This window comes from Leucoraja erinacea, chromosome 3 (genome assembly GCF_028641065.1).
Source record: "Leucoraja erinacea ecotype New England chromosome 3, Leri_hhj_1, whole genome shotgun sequence".
Lineage (NCBI taxonomy): Eukaryota > Metazoa > Chordata > Chondrichthyes > Rajiformes > Rajidae > Leucoraja > Leucoraja erinaceus.
In genome coordinates this window covers 5,702,758-5,721,658 of record NC_073379.1, presented here as the reverse complement: position 1 = coordinate 5,721,658, position 18,901 = coordinate 5,702,758, and the positions used below count along the sequence as shown (strand labels likewise).

General features: G+C 47.8%; 2 protein-coding genes across 3 annotated transcripts in view; both read left to right on the top strand.

Moving 5' to 3' along the window:
- Window positions 1-397: 397 nt before the first annotated feature.
- On the top strand, window positions 398-16,845 carry LOC129695028 (uncharacterized). Its single transcript, XM_055631794.1, has 6 exons — window positions 398-641; window positions 1,884-2,035; window positions 5,958-6,123; window positions 10,223-10,297; window positions 14,474-14,609; window positions 16,005-16,845. Exons 1-6 carry the CDS (start codon window positions 581-583, stop codon window positions 16,273-16,275), a joined length of 861 nt encoding a protein of 286 aa, XP_055487769.1. The 5' UTR covers window positions 398-580; the 3' UTR covers window positions 16,276-16,845.
- Window positions 14,711-18,901, top strand: part of cdk7 (cyclin-dependent kinase 7) — a 105,106-nt gene continuing 100,915 nt past the window's right edge. For both annotated transcript variants that reach the window (XM_055631785.1, XM_055631778.1), the window contains exon 1: window positions 14,711-14,714. The gene's annotated coding sequence lies outside the window, so the exon portion shown is untranslated. The remainder of the gene's footprint in view (window positions 14,715-18,901) is intronic.

Genomic DNA, 18,901 nt, shown 5'->3' with positions numbered 1-18,901 from the left:
TCCTTTAGGACCGAGATGAGAAAAAACATTTTTCACACAGAGAGTGGTGAATCTCTGGAACTCTCTGCCACAGAAGGTAGTTGAGGCCAGTTCATTGGCTATATTTAAGAGGGAGTTAGATGTGGCCCTTGTGGCTAAAGGGATCAGGGGGTATGGAGAGAAGGTAGGTACAGGATACTGAGTTGGATGATCAGCCATGATCATATTGAATGGCGGTGCAGGCTCGAAGGGCCGAATGGCCTACTCCTGCACCTATTTTCTATGTTTATGACCACTGCACTCCTGACCTCGAGCCCAGCCTCATTAAGTTAGCTCTTGGCGTGTTTGGTGTATAAGTAGGCCTGTGCTAAGCAACTTCCAGCTAAATCCCAATGTCACCTAGCAACCACATGAAACAAACACCCGACACTTGAGCTCGCCAGTAATCACTGGTGTCGACCTGGAGTTTGGAAGAACAAAGTTTTGTGCGTTAAAGTCTCCTCGGCCGGGCCTGCGAACATTTGGGACTGAGCGGGGCAGAGGTCGGGATGTCAGATTCCGGGATGGTCTAAACGCAAGCGGTCATCACAATCTTCAGACCATGTCTAGACCGTTCGGCAGCCGGAAAAAGCGAGTGACATTCGGAGGGCTGCAAACCTACAGTGAGTAACCAACCGCACACATCCTTAAACGCAACCAGTGAATGGCCTGCACAGTCTGGTTTAGTTTGGCTTAGTTTAGAGATACAGCGCGGAAATAGGCCATTCAGCCCACCGAGTCCGCGCCGACCAGCGATCCCCGCACATTAGCGCTATCATGCACACACTGGGGACAATTTACAATTTTACAGAAGCCAATTAACCTACAAACCTACACGTCTTTGGAGTGTGGGATGAAACCGGAGCTCCCGGGAAGAAACCCACGCAGGTCACGGGGAGAACGTACAAACTCCGTCTATCTGTACAGATGAACTGCGGATGCTGGCTTAAACTGAAAATAAACACAAAATGCTGGAAGTCTGAAGAAGGATCTCGACCCAAAATGTCACCCAGTCCTTCTCTCCAGAGATGCCGCCTGTCCCGCTGAGTTACTCCAGCATTTTGGGTCTATCTTCCATCTACCTATACACTGTGAATGGCTTAATTGTCTTTCTGCTGACTGGATAGCATGCAACAAAAGCTTTTCACTGTACCTCGGTGCACGTGACAATAAACTCAGCTGAGTTAACCTCCTGTATAATAACCTGATAATACCTGTATAATAACCTACTTTTGTCGCCTGCTGAATTTACCTGCTGTGTTAGTCTGGGCGGCACGGTGGCGCAGTAGTAGAGTTGCTGCCTCACGACGCCAGAGACCCGGGTTCAAGCCTGACTACGGGTGCTGTCTGTGCAGAGTTTGCACGTGCTCCCCATGATCGCGTGGGTTTTCTCCGAGATCTCCGGTTTCCTCCCACACTCCAAAGACGAACAGTTAGTAGGTTGAAGGTAGACACAAAATGCTGGAGTAACTCAGCGGGACAGGCAGCCGTTCCTTCTCTCCAGAGATGCTGCCCGTCCCGCTGAGTTACTCCAGCATTTAGTGTCTATCTTTGCTATAAACCAGCATCTTTCCCACACATGTTTGTAGGTTAATTGGCTTGGTGTAAATTGCAAATTGTCCCGACGAGAGTATTAGAATGCGGGAGTCGCAGATCGATGCGGTCTCGGTACGATTGGCTTCGGCACAAAGATTGTAAATTGTCCCTCCTGTGCAGGATAGTGATAGTGCTGCTCATTGCGCATCTGGTGGGCTGAAAGGCCCGTTTCCTGTTTCCGCGCTGTATCTCTAAACTAACCTGAGCTACACACATCAGCCCTCAAAGCAGGTTTACTTATAACCCTTCTCATGTCCTTCCTCTAACAGGGGCAAAGGCTGGTGAAAGCCCGCATCACCATGGCACTGTAATCCGGACCCACTTCGCGTCCCTGGTCAAAGAGATAAAGTTATCTTCCCCCTTTTACCGGGCTCTGAAGGAGAAGGGAGTCTTAACCACCGAGCAAGTGGGGCAGATTGAGGTAGGGATCATCTTTGAGTTTTGTTTTGATTTCTGTTGATTACAGCCACGATCACATTGAATGGCGGTGCTGGCTTGAAGGGCCGAATGGCCTACTCCTGCACCTATTGTTTATTGTCTATTGGTCTCCTTTGAATGTTGGCACTGTCACTCGCCAACCCTACAGAAGAAAAGAACTGAACAGATAAATACACAGATAAAACAGCATGGACTCTCCTATATTGGCGGAGTGGCGGCGCGGCTCTGGCTGCAGCGGCTTACCGGCGGTCCCGTTGTCTTTGTGTTTTTTATGTTGTTTATTTTGTTTGGTTAGTCTAGTTTTTTGGTTTTAGCTTGTATTTTTGGGGGGGGGGGGGGTTGAAACGGGGTTTGCAGTCTCTCCCTGCGGGGGAATACGACCTTTTTGTCGTATTCCCCTTCTCTGCCTCTGTCTGTGCTGAGGCCTAATGGAGCTGATGACCTCGAGGCTCCGGAGGCAGAGCACAGTCAGGACTCGCTCTGAGCTCGCTCCCGTGAGGGTGGTCCGGCTCAGGGCTGGAAGAGGCTGGGACGCTCCCGTGAGGGCGGCCAGCCCGAGGGTGGAACGAGGCTCCCGTCGGAGCGGCCGAGCTCGGGAAGGTGCGGCGCTGGCAGCCCGAGGGAGGTTCGGCGCCCAAGTCGGGGCGGCCCAGTCCGGGGGAGAAGCGACGCCCAAGTCGGGGCGGCCCGGTCTGAGGAAGAAGCGACGCCCAAGTCGGGGCGGCCCGGTCCGGGGGGAGAAGCGACGCCCAAGTCGGGGCGGCCCGGTCCGGGGGGAGAAGCAACGCCCAAGTCGGGGCGGCCCAGCCCGGGGGAGGTTCGGCGCCCATGTCGGGGCGGCCCAGCCCGGGGGAGAAGCGACGCCCAAGTCGGGGCGGCCCGGTCTGGGAAGAAGCGACGCCCAAGTCGGGGCGGCCCGGTCCGGGGGAGAAGCGACGCCCAAGTCGGGGCAGCCCGGTCCGGGGGGAGAAGCAACGCCCAAGTCGGGGCGGCCCAGCCCGGGGGAGGTTCGGCGCCCATGTCGGGGCGGCCCAGCCCGAGGCTGAAGACGGCGCAGTACTCACGTGAGGGTGGCTGGGACGGTGTTCTGGCGGCGGTGGCCTGAGTCCGGGATTCGGCCGCGGGCCAGCAGCTGCTTCTGCAGAACTGGTGGGCGGCAGCTTCAACCACCCCGGGCCGCGGTGTTTGAGCCGCGGGACTGTTCTTAACATCGCCCGGGGGTGGGGGGGGGGGGGGGGGGGTATCGCCCCAGCGCAGAGGGGCAGAAGAGGGGGAAGAGACTGCGACCTAAGACTTTGGCCTCCATCACAGTGAGGAGATGCTGGGTGGACTCACTGTGGTGGATGTTAATGTGTGTTTATTGGTGTTTTATTGTATGGTATTATATGTATGACTGCTGCAATTTCGTTCAGACTTCGGTCTGAATGACAATAAAAGGCTATCTATCTATATGTCGGCGAGAACAAGAACAGGCTCAGCGATCGTTTATAGACACAAAATGCTGGAGTAATTCAGCGGGTCAGGCAGCATCTCTACAGAGAAGGTACGCAAAAATGCTGCAGAAACTCAGCGGCTGCAGCAGCATCTATGGAGTGAAGGAAATAGGCAACGTTTCGGGCCGAAACGTTGCCTATTTCCTTCGCTCCATAGATGCTGCTGCACCCGCTGAGTTTCTCCAGCATTTTTGTGTGCCTTTAGCTTTTCCAGCATCTGCAGTTCCTTCTTAAACTCTCTAGAGGGAAGGAATGGGTGACGTTTTGGGTCGAGACCCTTCTTCAGACTGGTTAGGGATAAGGGAAACGAGAGATAGAGACGGTGATGTGGAGAGATAAAGAACAATGAATTAAAGATATGCAAAGTATCGATGATGAAGGAAACAGGCCATTGATAGCTGTTTGTTGGGTGAAAATGAGAAGCTGGTGTGACTTGGCTGGGGGAGGGATAGAGAGAGAGAGGGAATGCCGGGGCTACCTGGTGAGAGAAATCAATATTCATACCACTGGGCTGTAAGCTGCTCAAGCGAAATATGAGATGCTGTTCCTCCAGTTTGTGTTTTTCTTAATTCTGACAATGGAGGAGACTGAGGACAGAAAGGTCCGTGTAGGAATGGGAAGGAGAATTAAAGTGTCCAGCAACCGGGAGATCAGGTTGGTTCAGGCGGGCTGAGTGAAGGTGTTCAGCAAAACGATCGCCCAGTCTGCGTTTGGTCTCGCCGATGTATAAGAGTCCACCTCTAGAACAACGGATACAGTAGATGAGGTTGGAGGAAGTGCAAGTGAAACCGATACTCCCCCTATTCCTTCTCTCCAGAGATGCTGCCTGTCCTGCTGAGTTTCGTTAGTTAGTCTTCGAGCTTAGTTTTTTATAGATTAAAAAAAAAAAATTTATTAGAAGCAAACATATTATAAAGTATAGTTACATATTATAGTAAAAAAAAAACTTAGTTTATAGTTACATGTACCGAGGCACAGTGAGCAGAAAGTCAATACATGATTCAAATCAAGCCATCCACAGTGTGGATACATGATAAAGGGAATAACGTTCATAGACAAAAGAGGCAGGAGTAGGGCATTTGGTCCTTCGAGCCAGCACCGCCATTCAATATGATCATGGCTGATTGTCCTCACCTTCCACCCTACCAGCCGTCACACATACAGATAATCCTCCGACATTTTCGCCACCTCCAACAGGATCCCACCACTGGCCACATCTTCCCATCTCCTCCCCTTTCAGCTTTCCACAGAGACCGCTCCCTCCGTAACTCCCTGGTCAATTCCTCCCTTCCCACCCAAACCACGCCCTCCCCTGGTACTTTCCCTTGCAGCCGCAGGAAATGCTACACTTGTCGCTTTACCGCCCCCCTTGACTCCATCCAAGGACCCAAGCAGTCGTTCCAGGTGCGGCAGAGGTTCACCTGCACCTCCTCCAACCTCATCCATTGCATCCGCTGCTCTAGGTGTCAGCTGCTCGAAATCGGCGAGACCAAGCATAGGCTTGGCAATCACTTCGCCCAACACCTCCACTCGGTTCACAATAACCAACCTGATCACCCAGTAGCTCAGCATTTCAATTCCCCCTCCCATTCCGAATCCGACCTTTCTGTCCTGGGACTCCTCCATGGCCAGACTGAGTCCCACCGTAAATTGGAGGAGCAGCACCTCATATTTCGCTTGGGCAGTTCTCCAATTTCAGGTAGTCCTTGCATTCTCCCTCTTTCCCTTCCTCTTCCCAGCTCTCCCTCAGCCGATTGCCTCCACTTCCTTTCTTCTTCCCGTCCCCCCCCCCCCCCCCCACCCCCACATCAGTCCGAAGAAGGTTCTCGACCCGAAACGTCACCTATTCCTTCGCTCCATAGATGCTGCCTCACCCACTGAGTTTCTCCAGCATTTTTGTCTACCTTCGATTTTCCCAGCATCTCCAGTTCCTTCTTAAAGTTAACGTTTAGTGCAAGATAAACTCCAATGAGGGTGAATCAATAACCAAAGGTCTTAGGTCTAAGGTAAGAGGGGTGAGATTGAATAGGAACCAGTGGGGCAACATTTTCACTCAGAGGGTGGTGGTTGTATGGAACGAGCTGCCAGAGGAGAGAGTTTAGGTAGGTACGATAACAACACTTAAAAGACAGTTGGACAGGAGCGTGGATAGGAAAAGTCTGGGCCAAACAAGGGTAAATGGGACTAGCTTAGATGGGGCATCTTGGTCAGCATGGGCAAGTTGGGCCGAAGGGCCTGGTTCTTTGCTGTACGACTATTTGGTGAACCTGACAGAATTGTGTCTGTCATTATGTGTTTTCTTACATCAAAGCTATCATGTAATGTACACTAGGAAAAATAATATACGTGACTTAATTTAAAAAAACGTAATTGGTCAAACTGACTGTAACCAGTGACTGGTGATCCACACAGCTAGAGAGCCTGCCGGAACTGAAGGTGGCCAAACTTCTTGAGATTGTTAAAAATGCTGAGAGCCACGTGTTCGAGTCGTTTTGCAGCGTTCTGGGGGAGCTGGGATATTGGTACCTCGCCCAGACTCTTCGAACGGCCACTGAAGACAAGGACTGGGCATATGCAGGTAAGGAACAAACAGAATTGACTGGGACACAGATTGCTGGAGTCACTCAGCGGGACAGGCAGCATCTCTGGAGAGTAGGAATGGGTGATGTTTCGGGTCGAGGCCCTTCTTCAGACCGCGAGTCAGGGAGACACAGAGATATGGAAAGGTATGGTGTGAAAGCGAGACATCAAAGGGGATGCAGATCAAGGAAAATGTAGAATAGATCATTGTTAGCCAGGGGAAGGATCCTTCTGTAGTGTAGATACTTCTGATTTGGTTCAAGGTATCAAGGTCAGTGTATTGTCACATGTACATCCTTCTGATTTGGCAACAAGACACACAACCACATAAAAGTTCACATAAACATCCACCACATTCCTCACTGTGATGGATGGCAATAAAGTTCAATTTCCTTCCTCTTTGTTCTCCCCGCGGTCAGGGCAGTCGAACCAACCACAGTCGGGGCGATCAAAGCCCCCCCCCCCCCTTCCCCCTTCCCCCACAGTCGATGATCGAAGCCCCCGTCGGGGTTGATCGAAACTCTCTCCGCGGCGTGGAGCTCCCGAGTCGGCCTCTTTTTACCAGAGACCGCAGGCTTCATGATGTTAAATCCCACAGGCCCCCGCGCTTGGAGCTGCAATCCGCGGCAAAGGGATTAACGTCCCGCAGACCGCCGCGGCTTGGAGCGCTTGGTCGGTCTCCAGGAAAGGCCGCCAACTCCACGATGTTAGGCCGCAGTGCGGACAGAGATACGATGCGGGAAAAAGTCTCTGTCGAAGTAAGAGATTTTAAAAAAGGTTCCCCCAACATAATTTTTAATACAGGTACATCCTAAATTTAACAAAAAGGACAGACAGACTGTTGGCGAGGCAGCCACTGCTGGTGACGCACTTTGGTGCGATATTGGCCGATTCACAAATAATCTACCCTAGTAATCTTTTTAAGGCTCACAATTGTTTTTTTCCCCTAAAGATCATGTGAATTGATTTGCAACTATTTGATTTGCGACTATTTTGGGTCTGATATATTTTGAAATTATTTTTGAAATCTGGTTACAGTTTTGATTATGAAACCTGGCTCCACTTTTCCAAGATAAGATAAGCAATCTTTTTTCTTCCTCAGTTTGGTTTATTGCCACGTGTACCGAGGTACAGTGAAAAGCGTTTTGTTGCATGCGATCCAGTCAGCAGAAATATGATTACAATCGCGCCATCCAGTGTACAGATACAGGATAAAGGGAATAATGATTAGTGCAAGAAGACCAAGGAGCTCATTGTAGACTTCAGGAAGTCCAGAGGCGGCACGCACACCCCCATCCACATTAACGGGACGGAGGTGGAACGTGTTTCTAGCTTCAGGTTCCTGGGAGTAAACATCTCCGATGACCTCTCTTGGACCCACAATATTTCTACTCTGATCAAGTAGGCTCATCAGCGTCTCTTCTTCCTGAGGAGACTGAAGAAGGTCCATCTGTCTCCTCAGATCCTGGTGAACTTCTACCGCTGCACCATCGAGAGCATCCTTACCAACTGCATCACAGTATGGTATGGCAACTGCTCTGTCTCCGACCGGAAGGCATTGCAGAGGGTGGTGAAAATTGCCCAACGCATCACCGGTTCCTCGCTCCCCTCCATTGAGTCTGTCCAAAGCAAGCGCTGTCTGCGGAGGGCGCTCAGCATCGCCAAGGACTGCTCTCACCCCAACCATGGACTGTTTACCCTCCTACCATCCGGGAGGCGCTACAGGTCTCTCCGTTGCCGAACCAGCAGGTCGAGGAACAGCTTCTTTCCGGCGGCTGTCACTCTACTCAACAACGTACCTCGGTGACTGCCAATCACCACCCCCCACCGGACACTTATTATTATTTATTCAAATCGTTTGCTATGTCGCTCTTCCAGGGAGATGCTAAAGGCATTTTGTTGTCTCTGTACTGTACACTGACAATGACAATTAAAATTGAATCTGAATCTGAATCTGAATCTGAATCTGATAAAGTCCAGTCATTTCCTTCTCTCCAGAGATGCTGCCTCACCCGTTGAGTTACTTCAGCATTTTGTGTCTAAAGTCCAGTTCAAAGGTTCTTTATTAGTCATATAAATCGATTGATGTAGTGAAATGCGTATTGCCATTGCAGCATATAAAAAATAATACAAATATAACAATAATAAAGAAATTTAAACATAAATAACATCCCCCCACAATGGTTCCCATTATGAGTGAAGGCACAAAGTCCAGTCCCCATCCCCATGTCCACCCATAGTCGGGCCTATTTTGGCCTCCGCATTCGCCGCTACGGGTGATGGTGCTCCGGCGTCGGAAGAATCCTCACAGCGGCATGGGAAAACTGGAACGGCCACTTCCTTACCGGAGACCGCGGCTTCGTAAGCCGACAGGCCGCGCTGGATGGAGCTCCACCACCGGCGATCTCGGCGAGAGATCCCAGGCTCCCGATGTGAAGTTCAGCGCCGCCGCACGCGGCTGGCCGCTCCACAGATGTAAAGTCCAATTACAGATAGTCCGAATGTCTCCAATGAGGTAGATAGTAAGATCAGGACTGCTCTCAAATTGTTGATAGGATGGTTCAGTTGCCCGATAACAGCTGGGAAGAAACGGTCCCTGAATCTGGAGCTGTACGCTTTCACACTTCTGTACCTCTTGCCTGATGGGTGATGGGAGAAGAGGGAGTGAGACTCGTCCTTGATCATGCTGCTGGCCTTGCCGAGGCATTGTGAAGTGTAGATGGAGTCAATGGAAGGGAGGTTGGTTGTGTGATGGTGCAGCAGTAGAGTTGCTGCCTAACAGCACTGGAGAACCAAGTTCGATGCCGACTAGGGTGCTATCTGTACAGAGTTTGTATGTTCTCCCTATAACCATGTGGGTTTTCTCCGGGTGTTCCGGTTTCCTCCCACACTCCAAAGACGTGCAGGTTTGTAGTTTAATAGGCTTCTGTAAATTGTCCCTAGCATGTAGGATAGAACTAATGTGCGCGATAATCGCTGGTCGGCACGGACTCGGTGGGCGGAAGGACCCGTGTCCACGCTGTATCTCTAAACAAAACAAAACTGTAGAGACACTGATTTTTAACTTTCAATGATCCTTAGTTGCAAAATGAAAGTTAATGTTGGAGGTGCAGTCAGCATCTGTGAGGACAAGAGATGACGGGCTAATATTTTCAGTGTGATTCTCTTCATTTCATAAACCGCGGCTGATTGATGAAGGTCGCCCCTGAAACATCACACGCTGTTTTTATTCCTCATAAATAGTACATAGAACAGTACAGCACAGGAATAAACCCTTAGACTCACAAACCTCCTCAGATGTTTCTACGAATAAAAAAATATCAGGCTTGCCTATAAACATAGAAAATAGGTGCATTTGGCCCTTCGAGCCAGCACCGCCATTTAATGTGATCATGGCTGATCATCCACAATTTGTAACCCGTGCCTGCCTTCACCCCATATCTCTTGATTCCGCTAGCTCTATCTAACTCTACGTCTATGTACAGCGCTATCTAACTCTATGTCTATGTATAGACATCTTCAGGCGCTGATTTAAACAGAAAAAAAACACAAAGTGCTGGACTAACTCAGCGGCTCAGGCAGCATCTGTGGAGGGAATGTATAGACTACCTTCTGGTTGGGACCACTCTTCAGACTGAAGAAGGGCTCTAACACAAAGCATCATCCATCAGTGTAAAGAAGGGTCCTGACCTGAAACGTCACCTAACTATTGAATGTAGAGAGTATACAGTTAAAGGCAATATCTTTAACAGCATTGATGTACAGCGGGGTCTTGGAGTCCAGGTTCATTACACACTCAAGGTGGCAGCACAAGTAGATAGGATGGTAAAATATGCATTGCTGTGGGGTATTGAATACAGAAGTCATGATGCAGCTCTATAAGACTTTGGTTAGGCCACGTTTGGAGTATTGCATGCAGTTCTGGTTGCCCCATTACAACCAAGATGAGCAAGCTTTGAAGAGGGTGCAGAGGTTTACCAGAATGTTGCCTGGATTAGTGGGTTTCAGCTACAGGGACAGGTTGCATTGTTTTATTTAGTAAGTCACGTGGTCTATCCTACATCCCATTAACGTTTTTATTTTTGTGTGGAGTCCAGGTGGCTCCAAGCCAACACAGCTGCCAATGGGAGATTGGAGTTCTGTGAGGCGCAGCCGTTCAATCCCTGACCCAGGTAAGGCTGCTCAATGCTTCACTGGTGCTTGATTGCCACATGGGCAAAACACGGGGAAATTAATATTCGAGTCGCCAGATTTGGAGCCATTTCCAACGGTCCAAAGTCCGGTCACATGGAGCGGCTCCCGATCCAGGCGAGCCCCAGAGGGCCACCAGCCGTTGCCTCCGTCTGGGTCGTTCAGCAATCCCTCTCCTCACCCATGAACATACAATTAAATAAGCAAATTATAGACAGTGTATGAAGAGCGTATAGATATGTGTTACATAGAAAACAGACATTTTTCACAATGGAGAAATTGGCTTAGATAGATAGATATAGATAGATATGCCATTTATTGTCACTATACATGTACAATGAAATTAAAAGCTGCTCGTACTCAGTGCAAACATATAATTTAGTACAAAAACAAGAAACAGAAAAAGAAAAACAAAACAGGGGGGGGGGGGGGGGGGGGGGGGGGGGGGTGCACAATTCTGCGGCGCTATATACATATATACAGATGGAAGTCCGGGTGTTGGGCTGTGATGTCAGTGCATGTGTGAATTTGAATTAACAGTAGTTATAATTTTCGGAAAGCAACTATTCCTGAGTCTATTTGTCCTGGATTTGATGCACCTATAGCGCCTTCCAGAGGGCAGCAGGTCGAACAGTCCAAACGCAGGATGGGAGCTGTCTTTGATGATATTCTTTGTCCTGCTAAGGCAGCGGGAGGTGTAGATATCCATCAGGGAGGGGAGAGGGCAGCCAATGATCTTCTGTGCTGTCCTAGTTACCCTCTGAAGCCTCTCCCTGTCTGCCATGGTGCAGCTGCCATACCATGCTGTAATGCAGTATGTCAGCAGGTTCTCGATGGACGAGCGGTAGAAGGTCAGCAGCAGGTTAGAGTCCAGGTTGTGCTTCCTGAGCACCCTCAGGAAGTGCAGCCGCTGCACTTATAGACTCTCAGCATCGGAACCTTTATGTAACCTGCATGCTGCCTGTATTGTTAAGATTTTTGCATAAATGTTTAGTTTATGAACTCCATATTATCTTTTATAAAACCATACATACCATAATCAGATACGGCGCGGAAAGAGGTCCTTCAGTCAATCGAGTCCCCAGCACCGACCAGCGATCCCTGCCCATTACCACATTCCTACACAACAATTTACCATTATACCAAGCCAATTAGCTTACAACCCTGTATGTCTGTGGAATGTGGGAGGAAACCGGAGATCCTGGAAAAAAACCCACGCAGGTCACAAGGAGAATATACAAATTCTGTAGACAAGCACCAGTAGTCAGGCTTGAAGCCGGGTCCATGGCGCTGCAAGGTAGCAACTGTGCTGTGCAACCATGCTGCCTTCTGATGCTCATTTATTTCAATGTAAAGCATCACATGGCATTTATTACTGTACATGGATATGCAGGGAATGTTTCAGTTTAGTTTATTGTCACTTGAACCCTGGGGCGGAAATCTAGGGGGGGGGGGGGGATGGACACGATTACTTGGTGGCCAGGGGTGGGTTAACCATTACGCAGACTAAGCACGTGCTTAGGGCACCAGAGCCAAAGGGGGCACTACAAAGTTGGGAAAAGAGTGGAAATAAACCGCACCCAACAAGGTGCTAATTCCCAATTATCAGAAAGTGAAAGGTACTCAAAGACTTGTCAGACACTCATTGATGCTTATCCAAATGACATGAACAACACTTTGTCTACAGAGCTTCAGCAGTTTCATTCATATGTTCTTCATAAGTTTAAAACAACCAAGAAAACATCTTTCACTCACATGGAACTTTACAACACAATTACAGAAGACAAACTAGAGAGTGCCTTTCCAAATGTTGAAATTGCCTTAAGAATATTTTTAACATTAATGGTCACCAACTGCACAACAGAGAAGTCTTTCTCACAACTGAAACGTGTAAAAAAGCCAAATAGATCAGTTATGCTTCAAGAAAGACTCGACTCACTGTGTATATTAACAATTCAAGCAGACATTCTGAGAAGTATTAATTTCGAGGATGTTATCAGTGATTTTGCGAAAATGAAATGTAGAAAAATGCCTTTCAGGTCATGAATATTGGAACTTTGATACATTTAACTTGTGAAATATTAAAATAGATGTTGTATTGCATTTTTGTAGAACTTTATGTAGCCCAAGCTTGGCTTAGTTTGTACAGTATATTGTGTTATCATATAAATAAATGTTTGTACTGCTGCAACCTGCATTGAAGGGACAGAAGTTTAGGGGTAACATGAGGGGGAACTTCTTTACTCAGAGAGTGGTAGCGGTGTGGAATGAGCTTCCAGTGGAAGTGGTGGAGGCAGGTTGGTTGGTATCATTTAAAAATAAATTGGATAGGCATATGGATGAGAAAGGAATGGAGGGTTATGGTATGAGTACAGGCAGGTGGGACTAAGGGAAAAAAGTTGTTCGGCACGGACTTGTAGGGCCGAGGTGGCCTGTTTCCGTGCTGTAATTGTTATATGGTTATTGTATATCTGGTCAGACAGGTCAACAACTAAAATGGACTGGGTCAGTGTGGAAAGGAGGGGGGCACCAAGATTGGTCAGTGCTTAGGGCACCAGTGAGCCTTAATCCGCCCCTGTTGGTGGCAATGCGCGCGCGCACACACACACGGCTTTGGCCGCTGACCTGGTTGGTGAGCAACTCCGAACTCGAGCAACAGCAACAACTCCAAATCGTGGAGCTTGAATCGGCCCGTTCGCGGGGCCTTTTATCACCAGGGCGCGGCTTAAAACCAGCTGCGGGATCTTCCATCCCCCGGCGGGGGCTTCAACATCGGCAGCCTCGACGCAGCAATTTGACAGCGGGGAGGTGGAAGGTCCCGCGGCCAATTCAAGCTCCGCTCTATGATCTTTGCTCCGCTCTATCCTCAGTCCCACCCCCCCCTACTTCCGCCTCTGACCGACACCTCCCTCCTCCAATCATCGCGCTGAATCATCATTATCTAAATGGTGGCCGATTGGGAAAGGGGGAGATGCAGCGAGACCTGGGTGTCATGGTACACCAGTCATTGAAGGTAGGCATGCAGGTGCAGTAGGCAGTAAAGAAAGCGAATGGTATGTTGGCTTTCATAGCAAAAGGATTTGAGTATAGGAGCAGGGAGGTTTTACTGCAGTTGTACAGGGTCTTGGTGAGACCACACCTGGAGTATTGCGTACAGTTTTGGTCTCCAAATCTGAGGAAGGACATTATTGCCATAGAGGGAGTGCAGAGACGGTTCACCAGACTGATTCCTGGAATGTCAGGACTGTCTTATGAAGAAAGACTGGATAGACTTGGTTTATACTCTCTAGAATTTAGGAGATTGAGAGGGGATCTTATAGAAACTTACAAAATTCTTAAGGGGTTGGACAGGCTAGATGCAGGAAGATTGTTCCCGATGTTGGGGAAGTCCAGGACAAGGGGTCACAGCTTAAGGATAAGTGGGAAATCCTTTAAAACCGAGATAAGAACTTCTTTCACACAGAGAGTGGTGAATCTCTGGAACTCTCTGCCACAGAGGGTAGTTGAGGCCAGTTCATTGGCTATATTTAAGAGGGAGTTAGATGTGGCCTTTGTGGCTAAGGGGATCAGAGGGTATGGAGAGAAGGCAGGTACGGGATACTGAGTTGGATGATCAGCCATGATCATATTGAATGGCGGTGCAGGCTCGAAGGGCCGAATGGCCTACTCCTGCACCTAATTTGCTGTTTCTATCATGTCCCGCCCCCTCATTGCCTGCAGACAAACGTCTCTCGACCAATCGGCGTCCTCGATCATCTGTCCCACCTCCACTGTCTTGCCGAAAGCTGAGATTTTTAATAGATTTTTTTTTCACCGAATTTCAAAATTACGAAACATGGGGGGCATTTTCCCCCACCTCACAAAATGTGGGAGGGACGTGTCGTTCCACCCCGGGATTTCTGCCCATGCCTGTACCGAGGTACAGTGAGAAGTTTTTGTTGCGTGCTAACGGAGGGATATGCATCATGCGCAGGCAGAGTTCAGTTTAACTTGGTGCTTCCATCAGCAGACATTGTGGGCCGAAGCGTCTGTATCTGCGCTGCACTGTTCTATGTTCGAGGGCAAGTTTATTTACAATACACATTGACTACGACACAACTAACTGCCGGCATTTATAAGTGCACTGACTTGTCTTCATTTCATTTTGCCTTTGGTAGGACGCATTTCTATAAATGGTAAATCAACCATGAAAGAAATCTTTCTCTTTTCCAAAGAAGCCAATAAAAATCTGAAAGAAGACAACCTGGAGTTGGGACAAAAGGTGGAAATCATGAGGGAAGAATATTTACAAAGGTAAACCAGAAATACAAAGTCTTTTCAAAACAGAGGTTGAGAGCCTGTTTAGGTACATGAGCGACACAGTACAATCAACTTGGTTTAGTTTATTTGTACATGGGGAAACAGGCACTTTGGCCCACCTAGTCCGCACTGACCAGCAATCACCGGACACTACCCACTAGGGACAATTTACAATCTTTACTGAAGATAATTAGATGTTAGGCTCAACCTTATTCACTGTCCACACCTCAACATTTTTACCCTCCTACCATCCGGGAGGCGCTACAGGTCTCTCCGTTGCCAGTCCAGCAGGTCCAGGAACAGCTTCTTCCCGGCGGCTGTCACTCTACTCAACAACGTACCTCGGTGACTGCCAATCACCCCCCCCCGGACACTCCTCCCACAGGAAAAACACTATGTCTGTATATATGCTAATGTAAATATTTATTCAAATCATATGCTATGTCGCTCTTCCAGGGAGATGCTAAATGCATTTCGTTGTCTCTGTACTGTACACTGACAATGACAATTAAAGTTGAATCTGAATCTGAACATTTTGGTGTAATCCATAAACATACTCATCAGACCACTTGTCTTCTCCTTTCTTTTCGAATGTCCTTTTTCTGCTACCATAACATTCCTGGTGGACGAACTGAACCGTTGCAGAGAATGAAAAGAAATGGGGAAGGAGGAATCATTAACATTGATGCACAAGATTGCAGATGCTAGAATCTCGAGGCGGGAGGAACTCAGTGGGTCTGACAATATCACGGGAGGGAATGGGGAGACGGTTCGGGTTGGCACCCCTCTTCAAACTGAGAATTCAGAGAAATAATTAATATTGTTCTAACATTGATCAAACTTCAATCACCTTTCCCATTTGGCATGTTCAACACTGCCCATGTGTAGGAAGGAACTGCATACTGGTTTAAACCAAAGATAGACACAGAATGCTGGATAACTCAGTGGGACAGGCAGCTTCTCTGGAGAGAAGGAATGAGTGATGTTTTGGGCCGAGACCCTTCTCCAGACTGAGAGTGGGGGGGGGGGGGAAGGGCTGCGGCGGGGGGGGGGGGGGGGGGGGGGGGGGGGTGGGAAAGAAAAATGTAGAATAGATCATTGTTAGCTATGAGAAGGTAACAACAAGGCAGACAGAGATACAATGTAATCAGGGGACAGCCAGACTGGTCAGAAAACTGGGAAGAGGGAGGGATGGAGAGAGAGGGAAAGCAAGGGTCACTTGAAGGGCCCCAACCTGAAATGTCGTCTATCAATGTCTTCCAGAGATGCTGCCTGACACTGAGTTACTACAACCCTTTTTGTAAACCAGCATCTGCAGTTCCTTGTGACTGCATCTGTGTAATTAGGACAAGGCTGCTTTAACGTGGCTTTATTTGATTTCAACCGCAGGTTACAAGTACTTGAAGAAGAATTAGCTTCTGTGACTCACGAAAGAGACAAGAATGCGAGGGAACGTGATATCACAATGTTAGAAATTCAAGAGCTACAAAATCTCAACCATGAGCTTCAGGAGCTGATAATAAAGCTGGAAAATTCTCATTTTAATGCAATACGGAAATATCCTGGAATCAGTGTCGACTTTGTTCCTGTACAGCCAATGACTGATGGGCAAATAAGGCTGCTGCTTACCTTCAATCAACAAAGGCAAACAAGTGATTAAGTTGCATGCAAACAGGCCCTTCGGTCCACTGAGTCTGCACCGACCAGCAATCCCCATACACTAGTTCGATACGACGCTCTAGGGACAATTTACAGAAGCCAATTAACCTACAAACCTGCATGTCTTTGGAATGCAAGAGGAAACCAGTCACAGGGAGAGTGTACAAACAGCACCCATAGTCAGAATTGAACCCAGGTCTTTGGTGCTGTAAGGCAGCAACTCTAACGCTGCGCCACTGTGCCGCCCCCAATGATATCCATTGAGGAGCTTTGTTTGTGATATTGTACTTGCAGATTGGTATTTTATTTGAAAGAAAATCAACTCACTAAAAGGATAAGCAAAACAAGATGCTGGTGGAACAAGCAGCATCTGTGGAGGGAAATGAACCAACAAGGTTTTGGGTTGGGACCCTTCTTCGAACTGATTAGATTGAATTTATTGCGAATTATCGCGGAGAATTAATTGAGTATTATTGAAAAATAAATTAAGGTGAAGCGAGAAATACGTTTCTGTTTAATTATGTAAATCGTTAACATTAATAACTCTTTCATTCAATACACAGCCTGAGTTGGTGTCAGGTTCAGCACAGGCATTATAGAAACATAGAAATTAGGTGCAGGAGTAGGCCATTCGGCCCTTCGAGCCTGCACCGCCATTCAATATGATCATGGCTGATCATCCAACTCAGTATCCCGTACCTGCCTTCTCTCCATACCCCCTGATCCCCTTAGCCACAAGGGCCACATCTAACTCCCTCTTAAATATAGCCAATGAACCGGCCTCAACTACCCTCTGTGGCAGAGAGTTCCAGAGATTCACCACTCTGTGTGAAAAAAGTTCTTCTCATCTCGGTTTTAAAGGATTTCCCCCTTATCCTTAAGCTATGACCCCTTGTCCTGGACTTCCCCAACATCGGGAACAATCTTCCTGCATCTAGCCTGTCCAACCCCTTAAGAATTTTGCACGTTTCTATAAGATCCCCTCTCTATCTCCTAAATTCTAGAGAGTATAAACCAAGTCTATCCAGGCTTTCTTCATAAGACAGTCCTGACATCCCAGGAATCAGTCTGGTGAACTGTCTCTGCACTCCCTCTATGGCAATAATATCCTTCCTCAGATTTGGAGACCAAAACTGTACGCAATACTCCAGGTGTGGTCTCACCAAGACCCTGTACAACTGCAGTAGAACCTCCCTGCTCCTATACTCAAATCCTTTTGCAATGAAAAGCTAACATACCATTCGCTTTCTTTACTGCCTGCTGCACCTGCATGCCTACCTTCAATGACTGGTGTACCATGACACCCATTATGGGCCTGTTCAACATTCTATTAGTTTTTTGCATGGGTTGATCCCAGTATGCATGCATTTGGAATTAGCAAATAACTAGAAAAAAAAAAATCAGATTTAGTTTTTATAAAAATAAGCTCAAGCAGTGAATTTTATTTCGAATATTATGCAAAATAAATGATTGAGCAAGTTAGGGCATCACGACAAAATATGAACTTATGAATTATAAATATGAAATTAAGAACAAAATATAATTTACTGAAGGCAGTATTTTTCAATTAAACACCTTGGGCTGGTTCTTAAAAGTTTTCCGTTCTCCTTGGAGATCATTCCAGGGCGAAGCGCCAAGCTTCAGGCCTCGTGTCTGCCGCTCCTCTCCACTGCCGCAGAAAGCACGCCTCGCCGCCCCAGCTATTTATCGATATCATTACATTCAGGGCCCACTCAATGCTGGAGCCACAACACCAGCGCTGGGCACCAGTTCTCAACCCCATACTAGACCAACTGCTGTCACATAGGACGCCTGGACCCCCAACGCAATATTGCACCACTAACCCGTAGCCCCCAAAGGAGGCGTGGTCCCCCAACTCAACCCGTTCCCAAACGTAAGTTTGCAGCGCTCCCCTGCCTCCCCCAGCACTGGACTTTAAAAAAAATTACAATTGCAATACCAATTCACCCTCCCCCTCCTGTCCTTCCAGGAGTTGGAGTAATGTTGTATCATGGCAACATTGTTGCAAATACCTGGTGGAGGACTGTGATATTGGTGGAAGCAGTGTTCCTGTATCGCAACTTTGTATCAAAGTTTGTTGGAAGCTGGAGTAAGGATTTTAACAGTAAAAATCTTGTTAAAGTTGCCTTTAAAAACAAAACAAAACCTTGAAATATCAATAAGTTGTGAAATATAACATCAAATGTGAAAAAAACTTGATACAAATGACCACTGGAAAAAGCACAGTAAGATTCTGCAAAAATGTTGTGGCATTGTGCACCGTTTTGGCGTAGCTCCCGCGATCACAGACAGACAAACAAGTCGAGATTTTTAATAGTATATAGATCAGAGGTACAATATGCTGCAAAGTTCTTCGAATTACTCTCTCTGCCCCTGCCTCGCTATTTCACTCTCATTTTTATGCAAGCAAGGGACTGAAGGACCCCTGCGTAGATGTGATACTAGGCAGGATAGTGATTTTTGAGGGTGGACATGGAGGAAAAGAGACAGTTTCTTGGGACACATTTAGCCTGCTGAGATTAAAGTGTGAATAACCAGTCTTTAGTTTAGTTTAAGAGATGGAGCTTGGAAACCGGCCCTTCGGCCTTATTCCATGCCAACCATCG

Excerpts from the sequence above, each read along its gene's own strand:
- LOC129695028 (XM_055631794.1), top strand. The coding sequence starts at position 581 with ATGTCTAGACCGTTCGGCAGCCGGAAAAAGCGAGTGACATTCGGAGGG. Across the intron at positions 642-1,883 it reads CGGAGGGCTGCAAACCTACA|GGGCAAAGGCTGGTGAAAGC; the intron begins GTGAGTAACCAA and ends TTCCTCTAACAG. Across the intron at positions 6,124-10,222 it reads CAAGGACTGGGCATATGCAG|GTGGCTCCAAGCCAACACAG; the intron begins GTAAGGAACAAA and ends TGTGGAGTCCAG.